Source organism: Varanus komodoensis, unplaced genomic scaffold (assembly GCF_004798865.1).
Source record: "Varanus komodoensis strain SLA01 unplaced genomic scaffold, ASM479886v1 scaffold53, whole genome shotgun sequence".
In the NCBI taxonomy this organism is placed as follows: Eukaryota; Metazoa; Chordata; class Lepidosauria; order Squamata; family Varanidae; genus Varanus; species Varanus komodoensis.
The window spans coordinates 1,659,198-1,679,448 of NW_025336126.1; the positions used below are offsets into that span (position 1 = coordinate 1,659,198).

The 20,251-nt window shown below is 50.0% G+C and overlaps 3 protein-coding genes across 3 annotated transcripts; 2 read left to right on the plus strand and 1 right to left on the minus strand.

Moving 5' to 3' along the window:
• The first annotated feature begins 1,563 nt into the window (after positions 1 to 1,563).
• On the plus strand, positions 1,564 to 7,515 carry LOC123032326 (zinc finger protein 160-like). The gene is made up of 3 exons (XM_044448130.1): positions 1,564 to 1,595; positions 3,322 to 3,422; positions 5,950 to 7,515. Exon 3 carries the CDS (start codon positions 6,070 to 6,072, stop codon positions 7,513 to 7,515), a length of 1,446 nt encoding a protein of 481 aa, XP_044304065.1. The 5' UTR covers positions 1,564 to 1,595; positions 3,322 to 3,422; positions 5,950 to 6,069.
• On the plus strand, positions 7,444 to 11,680 carry LOC123032328 (zinc finger protein 239-like). The gene has a single exon (XM_044448131.1). The coding sequence runs from the start codon at positions 7,526 to 7,528 to the stop codon at positions 8,372 to 8,374; it is 849 nt and encodes a 282-aa protein (XP_044304066.1). The 5' UTR covers positions 7,444 to 7,525; the 3' UTR covers positions 8,375 to 11,680.
• Positions 11,681 to 19,252: 7,572 nt separating this feature from the next.
• Positions 19,253 to 20,251, minus strand: LOC123032068 (urotensin-2 receptor-like). The gene has a single exon (XM_044447692.1). It carries the CDS (start codon positions 20,249 to 20,251, stop codon positions 19,253 to 19,255), a length of 999 nt encoding a protein of 332 aa, XP_044303627.1.

A 20,251-nucleotide genomic window follows, 5' to 3' on the forward strand; every position in this document is an offset into this window, starting at 1 on the left:
CTAGCAATAAGAAAACCAAGATTAAAATAAATGTAGTTAACACAATCAAACACACAAATACATTAAAACTAATTTAAGATACTATGAAAAAGAAATAAAAATAGTACCCTATCCAATTGTTTCAGCCACAAGCCAACTTACACACCGAAGGCCTGCCTGAATAAAGAAATCTTTGCATTCGCAGGATGCCACTGGGTGGTGCAAACAGTGCATGCCACTTCTTTCGTGCAAATATTTTGTTCCTGAGGTTAAGCAGGCTAGTATGGAATATTAGAGTTGGACACACATGCAATATTCCAGCACAGTGTTCCCCATCTCCACTTCCTCCAATTGTGTTGGATTCCAACCCCTAGCCAGCAATGCTGCCAAGGGGATGCTTGGAGTTGTAGTCCAACGCATCTGAAGGGTACCAGTTTGGAAGAAGCTGTACTAGAACTCAAGGCCTTGCGTAATATCACACTTTCATGAATGAGTTGTTGACAGAGCTAGGAATAAAAGGCTGTCTAAATCCTCTCCCGGTCTTGATGCCAAGTGTGTTCCTATTATATCCTATGTATTTAGTATCCCTGATGTTGTTTGATATTTGACATCCAGCAGTATTTGAGATTCAGTTGGTACTTAACACTTGTCTTTCAGTATTTTCATTGTTTGGATGCTAAATAACTGCATTTTGGGAGTGGAGGATTCAGGGAAGGTGCTGCTGATGTCTTTTGCATAGCTGGGACTAACTTCCATCAGTAGGGGTTGCAAAAGAGGTCTTCAGCTATTGGAAAGTATAAAAATGAAATAAAGAATAACTGATTTCTTCCACCAGTATTTTGCTTAAATTCACACCAAGGATACATGTGTATTATTTTCTTAGGAGAAAGAGAAAGAAGGTATAGAATTCAAGGAGGTCTGTAAAAGCCACCAATTCTCACCTGACGACAGGGGCTATGCTGGGTATATAATAGATTTGGGGCTCAGGCCCAAAGGGGGAAAAATCAGAAGCATATATTACATATGCCATAAAGTCCTGTGTGTGTGTGTGTGTGTGTGTGTGTGTGTGTGTGTGTGTGTGAAGGACCATGTATCCAGAGGGTATCCCAATCTGTCAAACGGGATGTATGGCCGGGGGAAAGAAAGGATTAGGATTATGAGGCAAGATAGCGAAACAGTATTTCTATCCTCCAGAGGGAACCTAATCCAGAATGACAGCGTGTGGGTCTACAGGAGCATCATCCAAAGCCACTTAACGCGAGGCACGTGTGTATGTGCAAGAGTGCTAGCATGAACCCAGGAGCCCTACCCCCGCAACACGTCCCTTCCCCCTTGGGTTACTGTCAGGGGTTCGTGTGGATGGTCCGCGCCCACCGCTCTTGCCTCTGCTCCGGGGGTGGGGGGCGTGGGGCGGCTCTCGGGCAAGAGCTCCGATCTCCGCCGGCGACTCGCCTGCCTGGTGCGCACCGACGAGGGGGGAGAGGAGTGGAAAGGAGCAGCAAAGGCCAGGCGGGCAGGAGGCGGAGCTGGGCCTGGCGGTGTATTGTCTGCCGGGCTTAACCCCTGGCGTGCTGCGGACGGTGTGGGGGGATCGGCGCTGGGGGGCTATGGAGACGGTAAGGGGTGGGGAGGCTTGGTCCGAGCTAGGAAGGAGGGGAGAAAGTTAGGGCGCGAGGGGAGAGCTGGCTGGCTGGCTACGCTCCCAAGCCTTGTTCCAAGCTCAAGGGATCTGGGGGAGGACAGGCCGAGCGCCCCCGGGGGGCGGGAAGACGGGGGGTGAGGGATATCCCTGCAAGGCAGCTGGGAAGAAGGAAAAGAGGAGATATCCGGGCCCAGCGGCCGGGAGGGCGCGCCCTCGCGGGAGAAAGAGGAGACGGCTCGCCCCCGGCTGCGCGCCTGTGCGCCCTGGCGAGGTGGCGTTTGCGGAGGCGGCTGCGGTCTTGCGCTCGGAGAAGTAAACTGTCCCGGCATGTGCAGACAAGAGCTCGGAGAGAAAGGAGCGGGCTCAGGTTTCCTGAAAGGGATGACACGCGGCGCTGAAGTGTAAACAGGAATGGGGGCGTAGGGTCGTGCGTAATGATGGTGGTGGTGAGGTTTCGCCGAGCATGACCCTCCCTCGGGCCGGAAAGGCTGCTCCGTGTAGGCCCAGTGCGAGTCCGCCTGGGGCGCCTGTTCCCGGGGCATGCGCGTGGCATCGCAGAGGCAACATCCCCTTCCGTGTCTGGGTGACAAAATCTCTCCCAAGACATTGGGTGTTGTGCCTTCCTGCTAAGCTAGGCGAAATTGCCTGGGGGGGGGCACTGCAGTCCCCCCCCCCCCGCAGTTTCTAAGGTCCAAGGTAGCCCTCCTCACTTTGCTCAATGCTAGGACTGGCCCTACTTGTGTTTCTGGCAAAAAAACAAAGTAGATCTTGCAAATTGAATTCTGCCATCCAGAACTGGCAATCTACAATTATGCATACTTAGACACCAAAGCACCCAGCAATGGCTGACAGGGGAATTGTATGACTTTCTTCTCTGTGAAAGCATGCACAGGATTGTGCCCCTTAGGAGCTTGGTCCTTGGTCCTTAGGGAGCAGCTCCAGACTGCTTACTTGAGTAGGTACGTGATTTTCTAATTTGGGCTTCAGCTGCTTCTGTGAAATGTACAACCCAGGAGAGGATGGATCAGAGACTTAGAGGGGAAATGGAGCAGAAAGCAAAGCTGGAAGGGGAGGGCAAAGGAGGCAGGACAAAACTCCTTAACTGTCAACATATTTGGGGTTCAAGCACTTACTTCCAGTAACTAAACCTTAGGAGAGGCGTTTCAATCCTATAGAACAGTGGGATATGTTCAAGTGCTGGAAGATCACTGTGACTAGCAGTCAAGGGAAAGGGTAGTGTCCCTCTGAGGCAACCTTAGCACTTAGACTGGGACCTCAGGAGGGCTGGATTTGGCTCCCTGGCCTAAGGATTCCTACCCCAGTTTTAGATGTTCAAGCAATGCAGGCAATGGAGGAGAGGGCCATTTTGAAACTCTTATTATGTTACATTTATATTCTGCCTTTCTTCCTCTTGCAAGGTGGCTTCCAAAGTTCACCACCTCTTTGATTTATCCTCACAGCAACCTTGTGAGAGGCAGTGACTGGCCCAAAGTCTTCTGGTGAGCTTTGCACCCATGTTCTTGTCAGTGTGGGCCTTTCATTTGAACCGCAGGCATGGAAAATGCAAGTTTAGAGTCCTCTCTGAAAAGTTCCATATAATTTCTGGGCCATCTAACACTGCACGTTTTTGTTTGTTTCTTGGGAGCAAGTAACATGTTTGTGCCTTATCATCACTCTTCTATGAATGGCTTGTCATTTAGGTTTTAAGGTGCTGAATCTTACTTCTCCTGGATGGAGCAAGGGAAGAAGGTGCAACTGCAGGACCTGGGAGAGAGCCAAGAACCGACAGAGCTTAAACCAGGTGAGGAAGGATTTGTGGCTTATGAGGAAGAGGCAGTGTGGCATAGTGGTCTCTGTGTTGGGGAGAATTGTGTCTGCAGCCCCATTCAGGCATGAAGGTTGGTGGCTAAACCTGGGCCAGTCACTACCACTCAAGTCCGGGCTATCCCACACAGTTACTGTGCGGATGAAAAACGGGAGACTGCAGCCTTCTGCTCTTTAAGGAAAAGCCTTGCGCCTTCTTCTTCATTAAAGGAAAAAATAGGACATGTTCCAGGGCTATGTATGTGCCCTGGTCAGCTTTCTTGGTGTACTGGCTGTGTGTGTCAGAGAGAGAGACAGAGGGAGGTAATGAGAGGGAGGGAGGAAGAATTTATTCAGGAAACGCAATAGCAGAGTAAGTTAGAAGAAACCAGATTTAGACTAGACACCAGGAAGAATTTCTTCACTGTCAGAGTAGTATGACAATGGATTCTATTACCTGGAGAAGTTGTGGGCTTTCCCACACTGGAGACATTCAAGAAGTGTCTGGACATTCATCAGGCTTCACCTATGTTAATTATACCTTCCCAAACAACACTATAAAGTGGTTTCCAAATTTGAAGTTGCCATAAAGCAAAGGTTACCTGGTTGGAACTTCTGGCCTTTGTATTTGTCTGTCTCCTTAGTGGGGATCCCCAGTGTTTGAGCATAGACACATCTTAGTGTATGGTCTTTACTTAAAAAATTCTGTTTTCCAAGAAAAGTCAGATTATGTCTGAAGGTCACTGAAGAAGGAAATGAACATGCACTTGCTTGTTCTTCATTCCAAGCACGGCCTGTTCTTTGCCTAGTTTTAGAGAGGATCCAGGAGGTCAATGGCCCATCGTAGGCTTGCTTCTAACACCACATAGCCCTCTCTATACACGCGGATGAGTTGCGGCTAAGGAGTCATGGCTCGTGATGTCATTGCCTGGCACCGCTACTCCTTTCCGAGCAGGCACATGGCCCCTATGTGCGCTGTTACCCGATGCTCAGATGCTGGGGCGAAGCTGGCATGACCTGGCTCGTGTGCCGACAGAGAGGGCTCTGCATGCCCGCTGTGGCAAGTGTGCCATAGGTTCACCACCACTACCCTAACCCTACCCTAGTGCACACCTCTAACCCTAGTTTAGGGGTAGAATACTATTGAAAGGGGCGATTTTGAAAAAGCCATCCTTGAGTTGCTTTTCCTGCACTGCTCAGCATTTCTGCCCATTCTAAACACATTCCAACCATCAAAATCATGCCAGGACACCTCATTTTTCTAACCCTAACCCTACCCTGGTGCACACCCCTAACCCTAACATAGGGCTAAATTTCCATTGAAAAGAGGGTGATTTTGAAAAAGCCTTCCTTGAGTAGCTTTTTCTGCACAGCTCAGCATTTCTGCCCATTCTGAACACATTCCAACCATCAAAATCATGCCAGGACACCTCATTTTTCTAAACCTAACCCTACCCTGGTGCACACCCCTAACCCTAACATAGGGCTAAAGTTCCAGTGAAAAGAGGACGATTTTGAAAAAGCCTTCCTTGAGTAGCTTTTTCTGCACAGCTCAGCATTTCTGCCCATTCTAAACACATTCTAACCATCGGAATCGTGCCAGGACACCTCGTTTTTCTAACCCTAACCCTACCCTGGTGCACACCCCTAACCCTAATACAGGGCTAAAGTTCCATGGAAAAGAGGGCAATTTTGAATAAGCCTTCCTTGAGTGGCTTTTTCTGCACAGTTCATCATTTCTGCCCATTCTAAACACATTCCAACCACCAAAACCATGCCGGGACACTTCATTTTCCTAACCCTAACCCTACCCTGGTGCACACCCCTAACCCTAATACAGGGCTAAAGTTCCAATGAAAAGAGGGCGATTTTGAATAACCCTCCTTGAGTAGCTTGTTCTGCACAGCTCATCATTTCTTCCCCTTCTAAACACAATAAAACTTGAAAACTGAGGTTTTAGTTTAGAAAAAACATCTCACAGCCAGCCCAAGCAAATATATATATATCCTTAGCAGCACACTGACCGGCCATGCGAAAGCTCAGACGAGTCATGGCTAATGAGTCATGGCTTGTTTTATCATCTCCTGGCACCACTACTCCTTTCCGAGCATGCACCTGACCCCTGTGTGTGCTGTTATCTGATGCTCGGCTGCTGGGGCGACTTGGCTCGTGTGCCGGCAGAGAGGGCTCTGTGTGTCCGCTGTGGCACACATGCCTTAGGTTCGCCACCACTGCTCTAAGCTATTTTTTGTTTATTTTAAAATTTCATTTTTATACCACCCAATAACTGAGACTATCTGGGCGGTTAAGAAAAGCTACAGTTGCTTCCTAAGAGATTGCAGTTTTCTCAGTAAATGTCTGTGGCTGGTTGGAGAATTAAAACTTCCTCTCCTGGGTCCAGACCTAATATTCTTGTCGGTGTAACACACTGAGCCCTAAATATTTTGCAGGGGGATTTTGCAGGGGGATTTTGGAAGTATAATAAGCAGATCATCTGAATGCATGATGTGCCTTCATCCTCCCAGGCTTGGATGCAGCAAGAGAGGAAGCTCTAGAGCAGAAAACGGTGGAAGAAGTTGAGGCGGAAGAAGCTGTGCCTGGCTCTGCGAGCTCTGTTTGTCCCCAGGTGGCGTTAGAGAAGAAGGATGCCAGGAGGGGCGTCTGCCTCAGCAGCACCCCGTCCATTCTGCTGTCCTGAGTGTGGCAAAGCGTTTGCCCAGAGCTCCAACCTGGTGAAGCATCAGCGCATCCATACTGGGGAGCGCCCGTTCCGGTGCCCGGAATGCGGCCGTGGCTTTAGCTGGAGCTCGTCGCTGGCCGAGCACCTCAAGGCCCACGGAGGCTGCCGCCCTCATGCGTGTGGGGAGTGCGGGAAGCGTTTCGCCCGCGGCTCGACGCTGGCTGAGCATCAGCGGGTGCACACAGGCGAGAAGCCCTTCCGGTGCCACCAGTGCGGGGCCCGATTCTCACAGAGCTCCACCCTCGCGCACCACTTGCGCACACACTCTGGCGAGCGCCCCCACGCCTGCCCCGACTGTGGGAAGTGCTTTGGGCGTAAGTCCACCCTCGTCACGCACTGGCGGATTCACACAGGCGAGAAGCCCTACCTCTGCAGGGAATGCGGGCGCTGCTTTGGTGTCAGCTCTGACCTGGCCAAGCATGTGCGCAAGCACTGCGCAAGCGGCAGCAGCTGGGGAGAGACCCAGTCCCCTGCCGCCCTTCCGGAGGCCGAGCAGGACACCCGGCCCACGGAAGACGCTCCCCTCTCCAAGGCAGCTGGCCAGCCGCAGGATCTCCCTGACGGGGAGCAAGAGAAAGCCCATGCGTGCCTGGAGTGTGGGGAGAGCTTCAGGGAACCTTCGGTGCTCACCGCACATCAAAGCATGCACCTGAGTGCAGTTGCTAACTGCTGCCACCCATGTGGCAAAGTCTTCTCTGGCCAGTCAGAACTAGAGGCCCATGCGGCAAGTCATGACACGGAGGAGAAGCCGCTCAAATGCTCCAGCTGCTCCGCGTGCTTTCCTGAGAGCTCTGGCCTGAAGGCGCATCAGGGGGTGCCCTGTGGGGATGCGTCCCGTGGGGGCTGCCAGTGCGAAGAGAACTGCCCCAGCGGCTCCGGCTTGGAGCAGTGCCAGAGGGCTCACAGTGCGGAGGAGGAGGAGGAGGAGCTCTTTAAATGTCTGGAGTGTGGGGTCTGCCTTGCGGAAGCTGCTGCCCTGGCTGCGCACCAGAGGATGCACTGCCGCGGGAAATCCTGTGGCTGCCCTCAGGGCGGGAAAACATTTCTTGACCGCAACGAGCTGGCAGTGCACCAGGTGAGTCCTGGCAAAGGAGAGGAGGAGAAGCCGCACGTGTGCCCCGTCTGTGCCGCTTGCTTCCCCGAGAGCGTGGACCTCGTGGCGCATAAGATGAGCCACACGGCAGAGGAAGCCTCGCATGGCTGCAGCCCGTGTGGGGGAACATTCCCGAGCAACTCGGAGCTGCTGAGGCACCGACTGAGCCCCCCCCACGGAGGCTGCTGCGGACAAACCATACTCGTGCGCAGCCTGTGGCAAGACCTTCGCCCTCTTTGCCACGCTGGCAGCGCATGAGCGCACCCACATGTCTGACGAGGCCGCCTACCGCTGCCCGACGTGTGGTGAGCGCTTTCCCAACAGCGGCAAGCTGGAGAGGCACCAGCAGCGCCACCTGGGTGAGGAGAGGCCGTTCCGGTGCCCGGCTTGCAGCAAGGGCTTCGTGCTGCTCTCAGGGCTGCGGCAGCACCAGCGCGACCCCCCGTCCCGCTGCCCCCAGTGCGGCGAGGCCTTCATGTGGCGCTGCCGGCTCACCGAGCACCGGCGCAACTGCCACCCGGCAGAGCGCCCCTTTAAGTGCCCCGAGTGTGGCAAGGGCTTTGCCCAGAGTTCGAAGCTGCTGCGGCACCAGGTGACTCACACCGGGGAGAAGCCGTTCAAGTGCCCTGAGTGCGGCAAGATCTTCAGCCAGAGCTCCAACCTGGCTGAGCATCGGCGCACGCACGCGCCCAGCAAGGCGCATCGCTGCACCACCTGCGGCAAGGCCTTTGCCCTGGGCTCTTACTTGGCTAAGCATCAGGCCACCCACACGGGCGCCCGCCCTTTCCGCTGCACCGAGTGCGGCAAGGGCTTCCGGCAAAGCTCCAACCTCATCCAGCACCAGCGCACTCACACAGGCGAGAGGCCCTACGTCTGTGCATCTTGTGGCAAATCCTTCACTCAGAACTCACACTTGGTCAAGCACCGGCGGGTTCACACGGCCGAAAGACCCTACCGCTGCCCCGTCTGTGGCAAGAGCTTCCGGCAGCGCGGCAACCTCGCCGAGCACCAGCACCAGCACGCTGGCACCCGGCCGTACGTCTGCGGTGCTTGCGGGAAGTCGTTCCGCTGGAGCTCAGCTTTTTCCAAGCACCAGCGTACTCACCTGGCCCACTGACCTCTGCTCCTGCAAGGAAGGCAGTGGTGGGGAAGCTGGAAGTTTTGCATTCTGCCTTCTCCAGAGACCGGCAGGCTGCATGTCCTGCTGCCGATTTCCTGCAGCCAAATAGGATCTCCTCCTCCTGGAGCACAGCTCCATTTCTTACAGCGGGACACTTAGGAGTGGGTGCGTCAGGCTGCAGACGTCATGGGCTTGTAGCGCCCTCTCCCTTTTTTAGATGGTCACGTTTATTCGGCTGCTCAATTAAAACGTGGCAAGCCAGTCCTGGTATGTTTGCCAGCTCCTAATGGCACCAATTGATTTCTGAGCATCTAGTGATCCCATGCCTAGTGCACGCCCAACCTGAGGTCAGAGAGGGAATTCCTCTTGTGCAACTCCTTGTTCTCCAGGCACCAGGAGACTCAACTCGTGTGCCCTGGTGCATCCGCTGCCAGCCTCCAAGGCAACCCTGCCTGCATCCTTCTGCAGGAGAGATCTTCATCAAAACGAAATGTGTTCTGAAACTCTGATGGTGCTAATGGAATCACACTTCCAAAATCCTCAACTCCACGACCTCCAATTCGTACCAGGTGGCCTTTTGCTAAGTCTCCACACTGCCCAGTTGCTGCCTGAGGCATGTGTCCAGCAACAAACCTTGCAGATCTTGTCCCATTTTCTGAGCAGCTCTAATCTTTGGTGGCACAATTCTATTCCTACCCTCTGACCTCCAAGCCCCTGACTTTAAATGTAAGTGGGCCCCAGGGATCTGGCTTCAATTCCTGTTTGAGTGGCCAAGTATCTGATACCTTATGTGGGACCTGTGTGAAATGTGTCTGTCTCAAAACTGAAGTCGTAACCAGCAAGTCCCCGCATTCATCCTTCAGTCACTGTTGCTTCCTAGATTAAAGGGGGGAGATGGCACAGGCATCGAAGTTGTCCGTCGTTCTCCAAATCTGAACCACTGGCTTCAAGTAGTTAAGCTTGTCAAGTGCACCCATATCCCCTTGTTCTTTAATAGTATGATACTTGCGGGATACGGGGTACGGATATGCAGACTTTTCTTTTGTTAATACTGGAGGAAAATAGCATAAGATTTACTTATGATTTTTCCTTCTGCCCTTCTGAAATCCAAGGCAGGCTGTATTGGAAGTACCCCTATTTTGTCCTCACAACAGTCCTCAGAGACATTTGGAGCTGGGTTTTCCTTCCCAGTGAGTACTGTGGGAGTTGGACCTGGGCCTCCTGGAGCCAAGTGGGAGTGCTTCCACCCGCTTTCTGAAGCTGGTTGGAGAAAGACAGGCAAAGTCTGTCCACTGACATGTCACCTTCCCACTACAGTATTTTTAACCCCATGTCACCTGCTTTGCTTTCCTCTTGCCCCGGTAGCTGCATTCACCCCCCCCCCCCTTGTGATGCCCTGCTTGGTATCTCCCATCCTCCCTTCCTCTGTTCTGCTATGCAGTAGACCACAACCCGGCAAACCCCAGCCAGGATGGCCAAAACCAAGGAATTCTGGGAGTTGTAGTCTAAAATATCTGCAGAACACCACATTCCTCTACTCTGGCCAATAATGCAGTCATAGGAGTTACTCTTTTCTCTTCTTCCATGCCGTGTTGTGCTGCCATTTTCCCCACTCTAACCAGGAATGAGGAGGAGGCCCATGTCTGTAGCCCGTTAAAGGGAGTGAAAGAACCTATTCATTTAGTCGGAACTGATAAGACAACTAAGTGCCAAATGCTGCTGATTTTTCCAGATGTTCTGTTTTTCTCAGACTGACTGGAACCATTGTTTTCTTCACATCTCAAATAGAAGGTTGTGTAGGAAGAGAGTTTGATGGATGGTATATTTTCTTCATTAGGTCAAAAAGATGTCCAGGGGATCTCATCTGGGTCAGCATCTTGTGGGTAGAGGTGGATAATGAAATTAGTTCTTTCTTGGAGAATCATTTACAAAACATTTTTTCAATTGAAAGGAACATCTATTGGGTGCCCCCCCACACACAATAAATCATAGACTTTAGTCAGAAGTTGTGCATCCCACAAATGGAATTCTGCTTTAATGATCTGAAAATGAAGCAAGCTTTCAGATAGTTAACAATATTCAGGAGAGATGGTTTCTGAGAAAATAAAATTTGACTAAAATGCTAACATCCAGCATAGAAATCTGTCAAGCATGGAATTGGGGGGCACTGGTGGCCTTGCAGTGCATTTTGTGTATGTTTACTGAGAAGCAGTTTCCGCTGTGCTGCGTGGGACTAACTCCCCACTGAAATTAGGCCTGTGTCTTGCATACCAGTAAGGCTCATTCCATCGAATGGAATCTGCTTCCAGGAACATACGGCCAGGCCGGCAGTCTTATGACATTGCCTGCTATTTCCGTTTGTACAGATCATTATGGGTATCACGCAGAGCCTGCAATTGTATGCATCAGTAAGCCATGATTTTGCTCATGCGTTGTTGACTCTCCCCACTAGCACAGCAGTGAAATGAACCAGGAATAAAAAGTTCACCCTGGCTTGTGGCTGCCACATGAGCCAGGAACAAATGCTGTCTTGAGATCCGCCTTTCAAAGGCTGCGGGGAGCCAAGAACCAGGGTTCAGAGGAGGTGGTAAGTCTTCTGTCCTGATTGGTTTAGCTGATGGACTTGTGGTAGGAGCCCAGCTGCATGAGCAGAGCCCTGGCCGGCTGACACATGCAAATTCATGTGTCGGAAAGACCCGCACACACCTCCACTCGCTGTTGCATTGGGCCGTGGTCGGCTTTCCCTGGGAGGGCTTCCTTCCCTCTCCATGGATGCTAAAGGGGCAGTCTTGACTCGAACTGGGATGATGCTTACACAAAATCAAACTGCTGGCCTGTTTAGGTTGGCTGATGCTGTCTACCTCAGTCTTCCCCAACTGGTCACCCTCAGAACTCTTTGGACTACAACTCCCATCTCTGGCCATGCTGGCTGGGGCTTATGGGAGTTGTAGTCCCAGGCATCCGAAGGACACCAGCTTGAGGCAGCCTGGTTTACCTGTCTTAAGTTGTGATAGCTCCATTAGTATCCCTTCCCAGCCCCGTTTCCTGAACTCTTGAAGAACAGAGACAGCAGGGTTTGCACCAGGACCCGAAGCCTGTGCACAGCTTTGGATCTTCCCTCATTTTATCCTTCAGTTTGTGGATGAAAACTACTTGCTGTGTTCAGTCTTCCACTGTTATGAAAATCCTAGGCTGAACTGTGTGCATGCTGGTGATTAAAAAAAACAAAACTGTTCCAAGGTGATGAAAATTCTGCATCAAGAAAAGGTGAATTCCGCAACTTGAATAAATTATGCAAATGTGTGTGGTTTCTCTGATTTTGTTTAACGTAAGCTCTGGTGCTGTTTCCTTCTTGGGACCAGGGCAGGAACACTGAAGCTGCAAGCCCCGAGTGCTGGAAATTGTAGTTGTCAACTATTAGGCTTCTGGGGACAGTGGATGGGAGTGACTTGCGCTGACAGGAAACAACTGTTCAACATTTGAGGGGCAGGGATCTGTTACTGAAATTACTGAGATTATTTTAGCATGTGCTCTGTAGCTGGGCTATGGTCTCTCCTGGTCCCTTTCCCCCTTCCTTGAAGATTCCCCATTGACAAATGACTTCTGTAAAATATGCAGTCTGTACTGTCACCCATATTTGGGAATTGGCGTTTCAGACCCTTGAAGCTTGAGCAAAAATTGAGGTAATACAGGGCAAACCCATGAATACATTTAGTTATAAACAAAACCATTTAAACAAAACCTTGAGAAGGGGTTTCTGAACATTGGAACAACTTGCATATTTGGGAAACGCTTCTGCCTGCCCTGTGATCTAAACGATGTAAAGCAGTGATGGCGAACCTTTTAGAGACCGAGTGCCCAAACTGCAACCCAAAACCCGCTGATTTATCGCAAAGTGCCAACACTGCAATAAAGCCCAAATACTGAGGTTTTAGTTTAGCAAAAACCACCCACAGCCAATACAAGCAAATATATATATATTCTTGGCAATGCACTGACCGGCCATGCGAAAGCTTGGACGAGTCGTGGCGAATGAGTCGTGGCATGTGACATCCTCACTTGGCGCCGCTACTCCTTTCTGTGCATGCGCATGGCCCCTGTGTGTGCTGTTATCCAATGCTCGGCTGCTGGGGCGATGCTGGGCGACTTGGCTCGTGTGCCAACAGAGAGGGTGTTGTGTGCCCGCTGCGGCATGCGTGCCATAGGTTTGCCACCACTGATCTAAAGTGTGGCCACAAGATTGCATTTGGCACCTGGCTATAGACGAAGCTACCCGACGGTGTTCTGAATGTGATCTGGCCCTTTTCACACTGTCACAAGGGCTGTGGCATTTCTCTCAGAGCTCTCACCATCTAGCATGGGCCCAAGAGCTCTGGTGCAGCAACTGTTCACATATCATGGCGAGGTAGGAAATCAGGACGCTTGCGGCAACGGAAGCCACCCTGGTGGGAGAGGGAGCTTTCCTCCCAAAGCACAGGCCACTCCAAAAGGAGCTGCGTGTCCTTCAAGCCAAGTCACGTCCTACAACAGGGCTGAGAGAGCCAAGGTGAAAATTGCTATTTTTTTCAAAGAGCCATGTGAGTGCTTATGTGCCAGAGCAGGTACGCTCTCTGCTTAAAGGTCAGACATATTAGGGACAGTGTGGGTATATGACAATATTGCGGGCCATCTGGCAAGTAATCTGGCAATTAATGGTGAAATGATTCTGGGGAACAGCCCCAGTAGACAAAGGCTGTGTGTATGTGGCTATAAAGCACATCTCCCTCCAGAGGGCAGTGGTGGCTTGTTACCAGCAAAATCAAAGCTGTCAAAAAAGATTTCAAGCTGGCACCTAGGAACAAGGAATCACCTAAGTGCTGATTCCTCCATTTCTGAAAATATAAAATCCAACTGTGACCCGGACTTGTCATTTATATAACCCCTCTTGCTGCCTATATTTTTCCTGCAATTTAGTGTGTTTGACATGCTTCATGGACATATTGCCATCCTGAACAACAACGCTGAAAGGTAGGACAATGCCATCTGCTGCAGACATGGCAGGAAAGGTCGATGCACCTAGATTGACAGCTGTGCGTGTGAAGGAGATTTAGGGGGTTTAGAAGACCACCAGCTGAATGTGAGTCAGCTGTGGGTTGACACAGCTGGAGCGAGCAAGTTACACAGTTCTAGGTGACCTCAAAAAGTGCAGAGTTGAGATGGTGAAAGCTAAAGGTATTCCTCTCTTCCGCTTTGGTCAGACCTGGCCTGGAGTTCTGCGTCTACTTCTGGAGGGCTGCAGTCAAGACACTGGAGTGTGTTCAGGGGGGAGGATGTGAAGCCTGGACACCAAGGCCCATGAGCCACTGGCTGTGCTGATTGAGAAAGATGGGAATTGCAGCCCAACACATGTATAGTGCATCAGGCTGCCCAAGAGCATAGGATCTGAACTGATGATGAGTGAAACGAAAAACAGGAAGAAATTCCTGATTCAAAACCTGTTCAGAAGTGGAACTGATTTCCCCAGAAAGTAACGGAATCCAAGTACTGCCAGAATGGTTACCTATCAGAGATGCTGTAGCAGTGAATTTTCTGCTTTAGCAAAGGGTTGGACTAGATTATATTTGCGATCCAATGAAACCCTATGATTCTGTGAATGAGCCAGGCTAACTTTTTCTCTCTCTGTCTAAAAACTTGGATACTGGGCTTGGAAAACAGAAAAATGCCCAGAAGTTAAGTCTATAGAATCCTTCACATCATGGTCCCTTTAAAATAAAATACCCTGCTACATTCCCCAGTAATAATTCTTGTACACACATTAACTTTGTCTCTTTTCCCCATAGAAGAAGTCGATAGCTCCAGTGGTTCAAGAAAGACCTTTCACTTGGAAGTGACTGTGGAGGGGGAAAAATGTTGTGGTTTCTAGGTAGAAGCAAACATGAACTCCACGTACTTTTATTTTTGCTGACGGGAAATTACAGTCGGAACACCCATCCATTCCTTTGCAGCATGGAAAATTCCAGGGAAATGAAATAGATAAATCAGGCTGGGGCAGGGGGAGAGCTAGTTCCAAAAGGATATCCAGTGAACCTCAACAGCAAAGAAGATCAAACAGGCTGGCAGTACCTTAAAGTCTACTTACTTTATTGGAGCATGAGTTTTTATCAGAAATGTCTTCATCAGAGTATGCAAAGGCCTAGAAATTTAAATCAAAACCAGATAGCTGGGTTGGTCCACAACTACAATATTCATGGGGACAAAGCGATATTTTACTGCCTCCTGGAAAAACAGCCCTTGCAAATGAAAGAGCTAAGGGAAAATCTTTGGAAATGTTATGCTTAGAAAAGAAAATCTTGCACAATATTTGTAAATACATACATTTTGTTTAATGGATTACAAATGCACAGCCTGTCTACTTGGAAGTATAGCGTTGTGTTTAATGGGGTCGACTTCCAGGTAAGTGGATGTAGAACTGCAGCCTAGAATGTTATTCTTAGAAACTGGAGCTCGCTACCATGGGAAGGTGATGGCCACCCATTTGGATGACGGTAAAAGGATTGGACAGATTCGAGGAGGAGGAGGAGGAGGAGGCTGTTAATGGCTACTAGCCTTGCTGGTTATGGGCTGCCTCCTTTCCCACTTGATGAGGCGCTTGGGCAGACAAAGGTCTTGCACCCAGCCTGCTTGAGGGATCCTGTGTACAGCTGGCTTGCCATCATGAATGGACATTGGGTCTGATCCAGCAGGGCTTCTCTTACGCTGTTATAAACTCCAAGAAAGTTTCAATATTTTAAGGCCTTAAGGACCAACACAAGAGATACTGCATCACAAAGCACATTCATTTGATTGTCTGTGTGGGTACCCTAGGAACTTTGTCTCTTGGTGCAGGAGAGTTAAGGATCAGCAAACAGCAAGTGCAAAGTACTCAGGTAGAAACCAATTACATGGGCATAAAAGCAATACCTTGTTGCTTAATTGCCATTCCTTTCATCCAGCATGGAGGGAAAAAAATCAATACTGTATCTGGAGTCTTCTTGATCCCAATCTGAATTCCAATATATTTAGGAGGTGTACAATATCCCACAATCCATTTTTTTTCATCATGGAGATGTGTGTTTAACATATGAAAACACCAGATCCAGAAAACAGGACACCATAAGATGGAATGTCTGCTTTGAATACACATTACCCCCTCCTCATTTCAGCACAAAGAGTAACCAACAACATTTATCAATTTTCTAACATCAAATATTTTTATTTTCAATTAGAAGCAATAAAAGCAATATTTTGAACAAAAGAGGAAAACCTCCAGCACCAGCTGGCATGAAGTGGCAATTTTATGGACACTAGTATTGTCATTTTGCTACCCCATAGATAAAACTGGCTTTGGTGAGCTTAACAGAATCTTTCCCACATCAATTTAAAATCAGCATAATAATACTTTCCTCCATCAGCTTACAATCAGTATAACAATGGATTTAAGTTTCTGGTTCTCAGTTTTTGGGTGAAGAGGGATCTGCTCCTCTTCTTGGCACTCAAAACTGTCCAGGATGACTTATAGTAGCCTCGAAAGGGCATGGGATATCTTTTGTCCCAATATATTTGTACTGTGTGGAGTGTTGAAACACCCCAGTGGCAAAAATCAGTATTTTTATATCCCAGGTATGCTTTGGTTTGCAGAAAGAACATTGTAATGTACAGGAAACATGATGGACCTTCTCCACTTTTGGTTTTGCCTTCCCCTCAAGGACATCTTGGAACTGCAGTCCAATATTATGGAACAGGGGTCACAGGAATAGCAATGCAGCATTTATTTTCAAAGCCTGGCATAGGTATGACCCATCCATGAAGACTAAAATGAGGCAGAACAGCAAGAAATATTTCCCAGTATTTGAGGATTTCTTATTAGTTCCTTAGCAAAGCATCCACCTGAGAATATAAAACCATGATTCTTTTTATAGGCAAAGCATGCATTAGACTCCCGGATGTGGATGGAGGCACTGAAGGGGAACAGGACTTGTACCCCTAGCTGCACTGGTGAGGTCTTGGGGAAGGACAGAACCAATTTCTCAGAAAAGGAGGAGTGGTGCTAAATACTGAAAAGATCCAGGGCTCAGGCCCCCAAAAACCAAAAAAGCAAGAATTTGCATATGTTCATTTGCATATTATTTATTTACTCATTTATTTTTGTACTCATGTGCTGCCAACTATCCCAACAGGAATCTCTGAGAAGGCTCTGTGCGAGAGTCTTTAAAGGCTCCTGTATCCTGAGACGGATAAGAGAAAGTGGGGGCATTTGTGTCAGGGAAGAAGGAAAAAACCTTGGGCAAAACAGTCCGTGGTGGGTAGCAGGAGGTGAAGCCCATGTGGGCGGAAAGCCAGCTAATCCAGGGGGCTCAGATGCAAGAGGGGTGATCAGGGCCCCTGGGCCTTTCTTTCAGCGAGTACCCCTGGACCGCAGCGGGTGAGGCAGGCGGTCCCCCAGAGATCTGGAGCTCCCAAGGAAAACTTTGGAGCGGGCTGCACCCCAGCACTGCTTCTGCCAACAAGCATATCTGCCTTCACCTCTTGATTTCTGCCAGTCATGTAGTAAACAGAGGTCCGTAAAAATGGGGCAGCCTCTCCACCGGGAGTCCCGCTCCTCTTGTCCCAGGAGCGAAGCATGTGGCAGCCGGAGCACGTCAGCCCTGGAAGCATGAAGAGGTTTCTTTTTGTCAAGTCATTCTCTCTCCACATGGATTAACCAGGCTGGGGACCTAGGAGAGGGACAACAAGGCAACAAGGCAGAAGCACGGGGGGAATGTTCCTCTGTCCCTTAAATAAAATGCTGCTGCGTTCGACCCAACGCCAACATTACCGTGAAGTCATAGGAAGCTGCTGGGTTAAGTCATATAAAAGAGATGTTCTGGAGCTCCAGTTCATGCCCCAGAAATTCTGTATGTGCCTAGACTGGCTTAGAGTAAATGCAACGCCTTCGAACTCTTTCTACAAGGGAGGCGGTGAGCACAGCCTTTGCTCAGATGAACACAATTCTGCATTCAGCTCCCCCAATCTCTCACGAACAGATCTAAATTCAGAGTTCGTGCAACCTCCCCCTCAGCTCCTGCAAATACCTGCAGACGGATACTGTGAAATTTCAGGAACTTAGGAGTTGAAAAGAGATATATAGGTTGCATGTCATTATCACCTTAAAATGAAATTAGGAGACTTAAGTTTTATCTTTTCATTCTAAGTATTATTATAATTATAATTACCATCATTAGCATTAACATGTTGCGCATTGTAAAGTGAGGGTGGGATTCCTGGAATGTAGTCAAATGTTGAATTTATGTGAAATTTCATTTCTTTTGGACTTAAGCTTGCTTACTTTGGTTCTACAATATAAAATAGTCATAGACGAGAAGAAATATTTAAATGCAAATTTCTGCATGGTTACATAAGTTTGCTTTCCCAGCTCCACGCTCATTTCATTGCCAATGAAAGACAGGGATTGCTATTGTTCCACAAAAAGCTAAGACTGTAGCAACACAGACATAATTTAATCCTTTGAAGCATTTTCCCTCCATTGTTTTGTCGCAGTCAAACAGATGAAACACAACCCTTTTCAAGGCTTGGTCTAATATAATTTCTATAATTTCTATTATTTTCTTTTCATTCTTATTGTTACGGGCTTGAATCCACATTTAGCTATGCTCGCAGTACACACACAGAATCAGCGGCACTTCAGAGCACAATTTCATGCAGGTTTAGACAGAAAAAAATCCTTCAATGTCCAACATTCCCCAATCAACCATACAGGTCAGGAAATGTTCAGGATTGTAGTTTTCCTGTAATGTTTCCTGTTTTCCTGTCTAACCATGCACAAGATTGCACTTTAAGTTAGCTATAACTATTTTGTATTGATCTGCTTGTTTATTTAGGTATTTATATACTCTCCTATTCAAGGCAGAAAGTCTTCATCCGGCAGCATGGAATATGGAGAAGTTGCAGTACGTGTTAGCAAGACAGTTAAAAACAAAAATGACATTTCTGTCTTTTTCCACACACAGCAGCTGTGAAAAAAAAGCAAAAAGCAAAAGAAAGCCTGCGGGGGGGTGTGATCCCCCCCCCCCGCATACACTGGATCCAAAATTGCTTTAGGGTGATTTTAACTCTGACAGGAGAGAAATGGAATTCTCACCATAGAACTTCACCAGGGAAAAGTAGCTGAAAAGAGGTGATTTGGACTGTGATGACGGGGGAGGGGGGAGGGCTCAGCGCGGCCCCTACAATGCGCCTTTGCTGAACTTGATCTCTCCCCTGGCCTACTTTATAAGAAGTGAAAATTCTGGGAATGAAAAGTCACTAATAACCTTACAATTGAAAATCGAGAAAGAACAGAAGGGCAGCTATGCTGGATCAGAGCAGCTAGTCCGGATTCTGCTCATGCCATGGCCAACCAGCAGCCCATGAGAAGCCCACATGGAGGGCACAAGGGCAAGAGGATTCTCCAGCCCATGTCCCCCAGCAATGGGTGTACATAAACATTGCCTCTGACACAGGAGGCAGCACTTAGCCTTGGGGATCGGCAGGCATTGATCGCCTTCTCCTCTATGGATTTCCCGAGTCCCCTTGTGAAACCATCCAAGTTGGTGGCTCAACCGTTTCTCAAAAGTACATCCTTTCACCTGTCGTGAATTCCCACCATTCAGCCTCATGGGATGACCCTTTTGCGTTCTGGTATTCTAAGAGTGGGAGAAAATGCCTCCCTAGCCGCTTCCTTCACACCGTGGACAATCACGCGTATCTCCATCGTGTCCATAAACCTGAGCAACTCTAAGCCCGAGCGGCCAAAGCTTTGCACTCTGCAGGGGGACTTGGCATGGCCTACGGCACCCCAGATCCCTTACCTGCATCTGCTCAGATGTCCTCCGCACCTTCGCGCCTTCGGAGGCATCTCAGGGACGCACATGCCGCCCCCCTCTGGCGAGCCTGCAGGTACTCGCGGTAGTTGCGCGTGAGCAGGGTGTAGAGGAAGGGGTTGATGCAGCTGTTGCCGTAGGTCAAGCAGGTCACCAGGTGGTTGATGGAGATCTCCGTGTGGACTGGCAGGCGGGCTGCGGATGGGCAGTAAAGGGGCAGCAGCTGCCAGATCCAGAAGGGCAAGTAGCAGGCCCAGAAGGCCAGGACGATGACGAGGATGAGGAGGAAAACCCGGCTCTTGGGGGAGTGGCCCAAGCCGCTGCGGGTCTGCGACAGCCAGTAGGTCCTGGCCAGGCGCCAGTAGAGGGCCCCGATGACCAGTCCGGGCGCCACGATGCTGGTGCTGAAGAGGATGCTCAGGTACAGCCTGTACTGCTCCTCGCTCCAGGTTGGGGAGCAGAGGTGCCGAACGACCTCTCCCGCCTCCCCCAGCACGCGCTCCTCCTGGTGGATCATCACCATCATGGGCAGGGCCAGGGCAAAGGAGAGGAGCCAAATGGCCGCGGCCAGGGGCCGGCGGCACCGTCGTGCCCGGCGGGCGGCCTGGAAGGGGCGCGCCACCGCGGTGTAGCGCTCGCAGCTCATCAGCGTGAGCAGGAAGATGCTGGCGTGCATCGTGAGCAGGTCCAGACTCAGGAGGATCCGGCAGCCCGCCTCGCCGAAGGACCAGTCCTTGACCAGGCCGTTGTGGACGATGAAGGGGGCCGTGGACAGGTACAGCAGGTCCGCCAGCGCCAGGTTGACCAGGTGCGTGCGCAGCGAGGAGGCCGCGGGAGAGGCCCGCACGACCGCCAGCGCGTAGAGGTTGCCGGCCACCCCGGTGGCACACATCAGACTCAGCACCCCTCCCAGGGCCGCAGCGGCCTCGCCTCCCTCGGACAAAGAGCCGTTGCCTGGTGGCTCCAGCAAGGAAGAGTTGGCTGGCAGGGGTTCCAT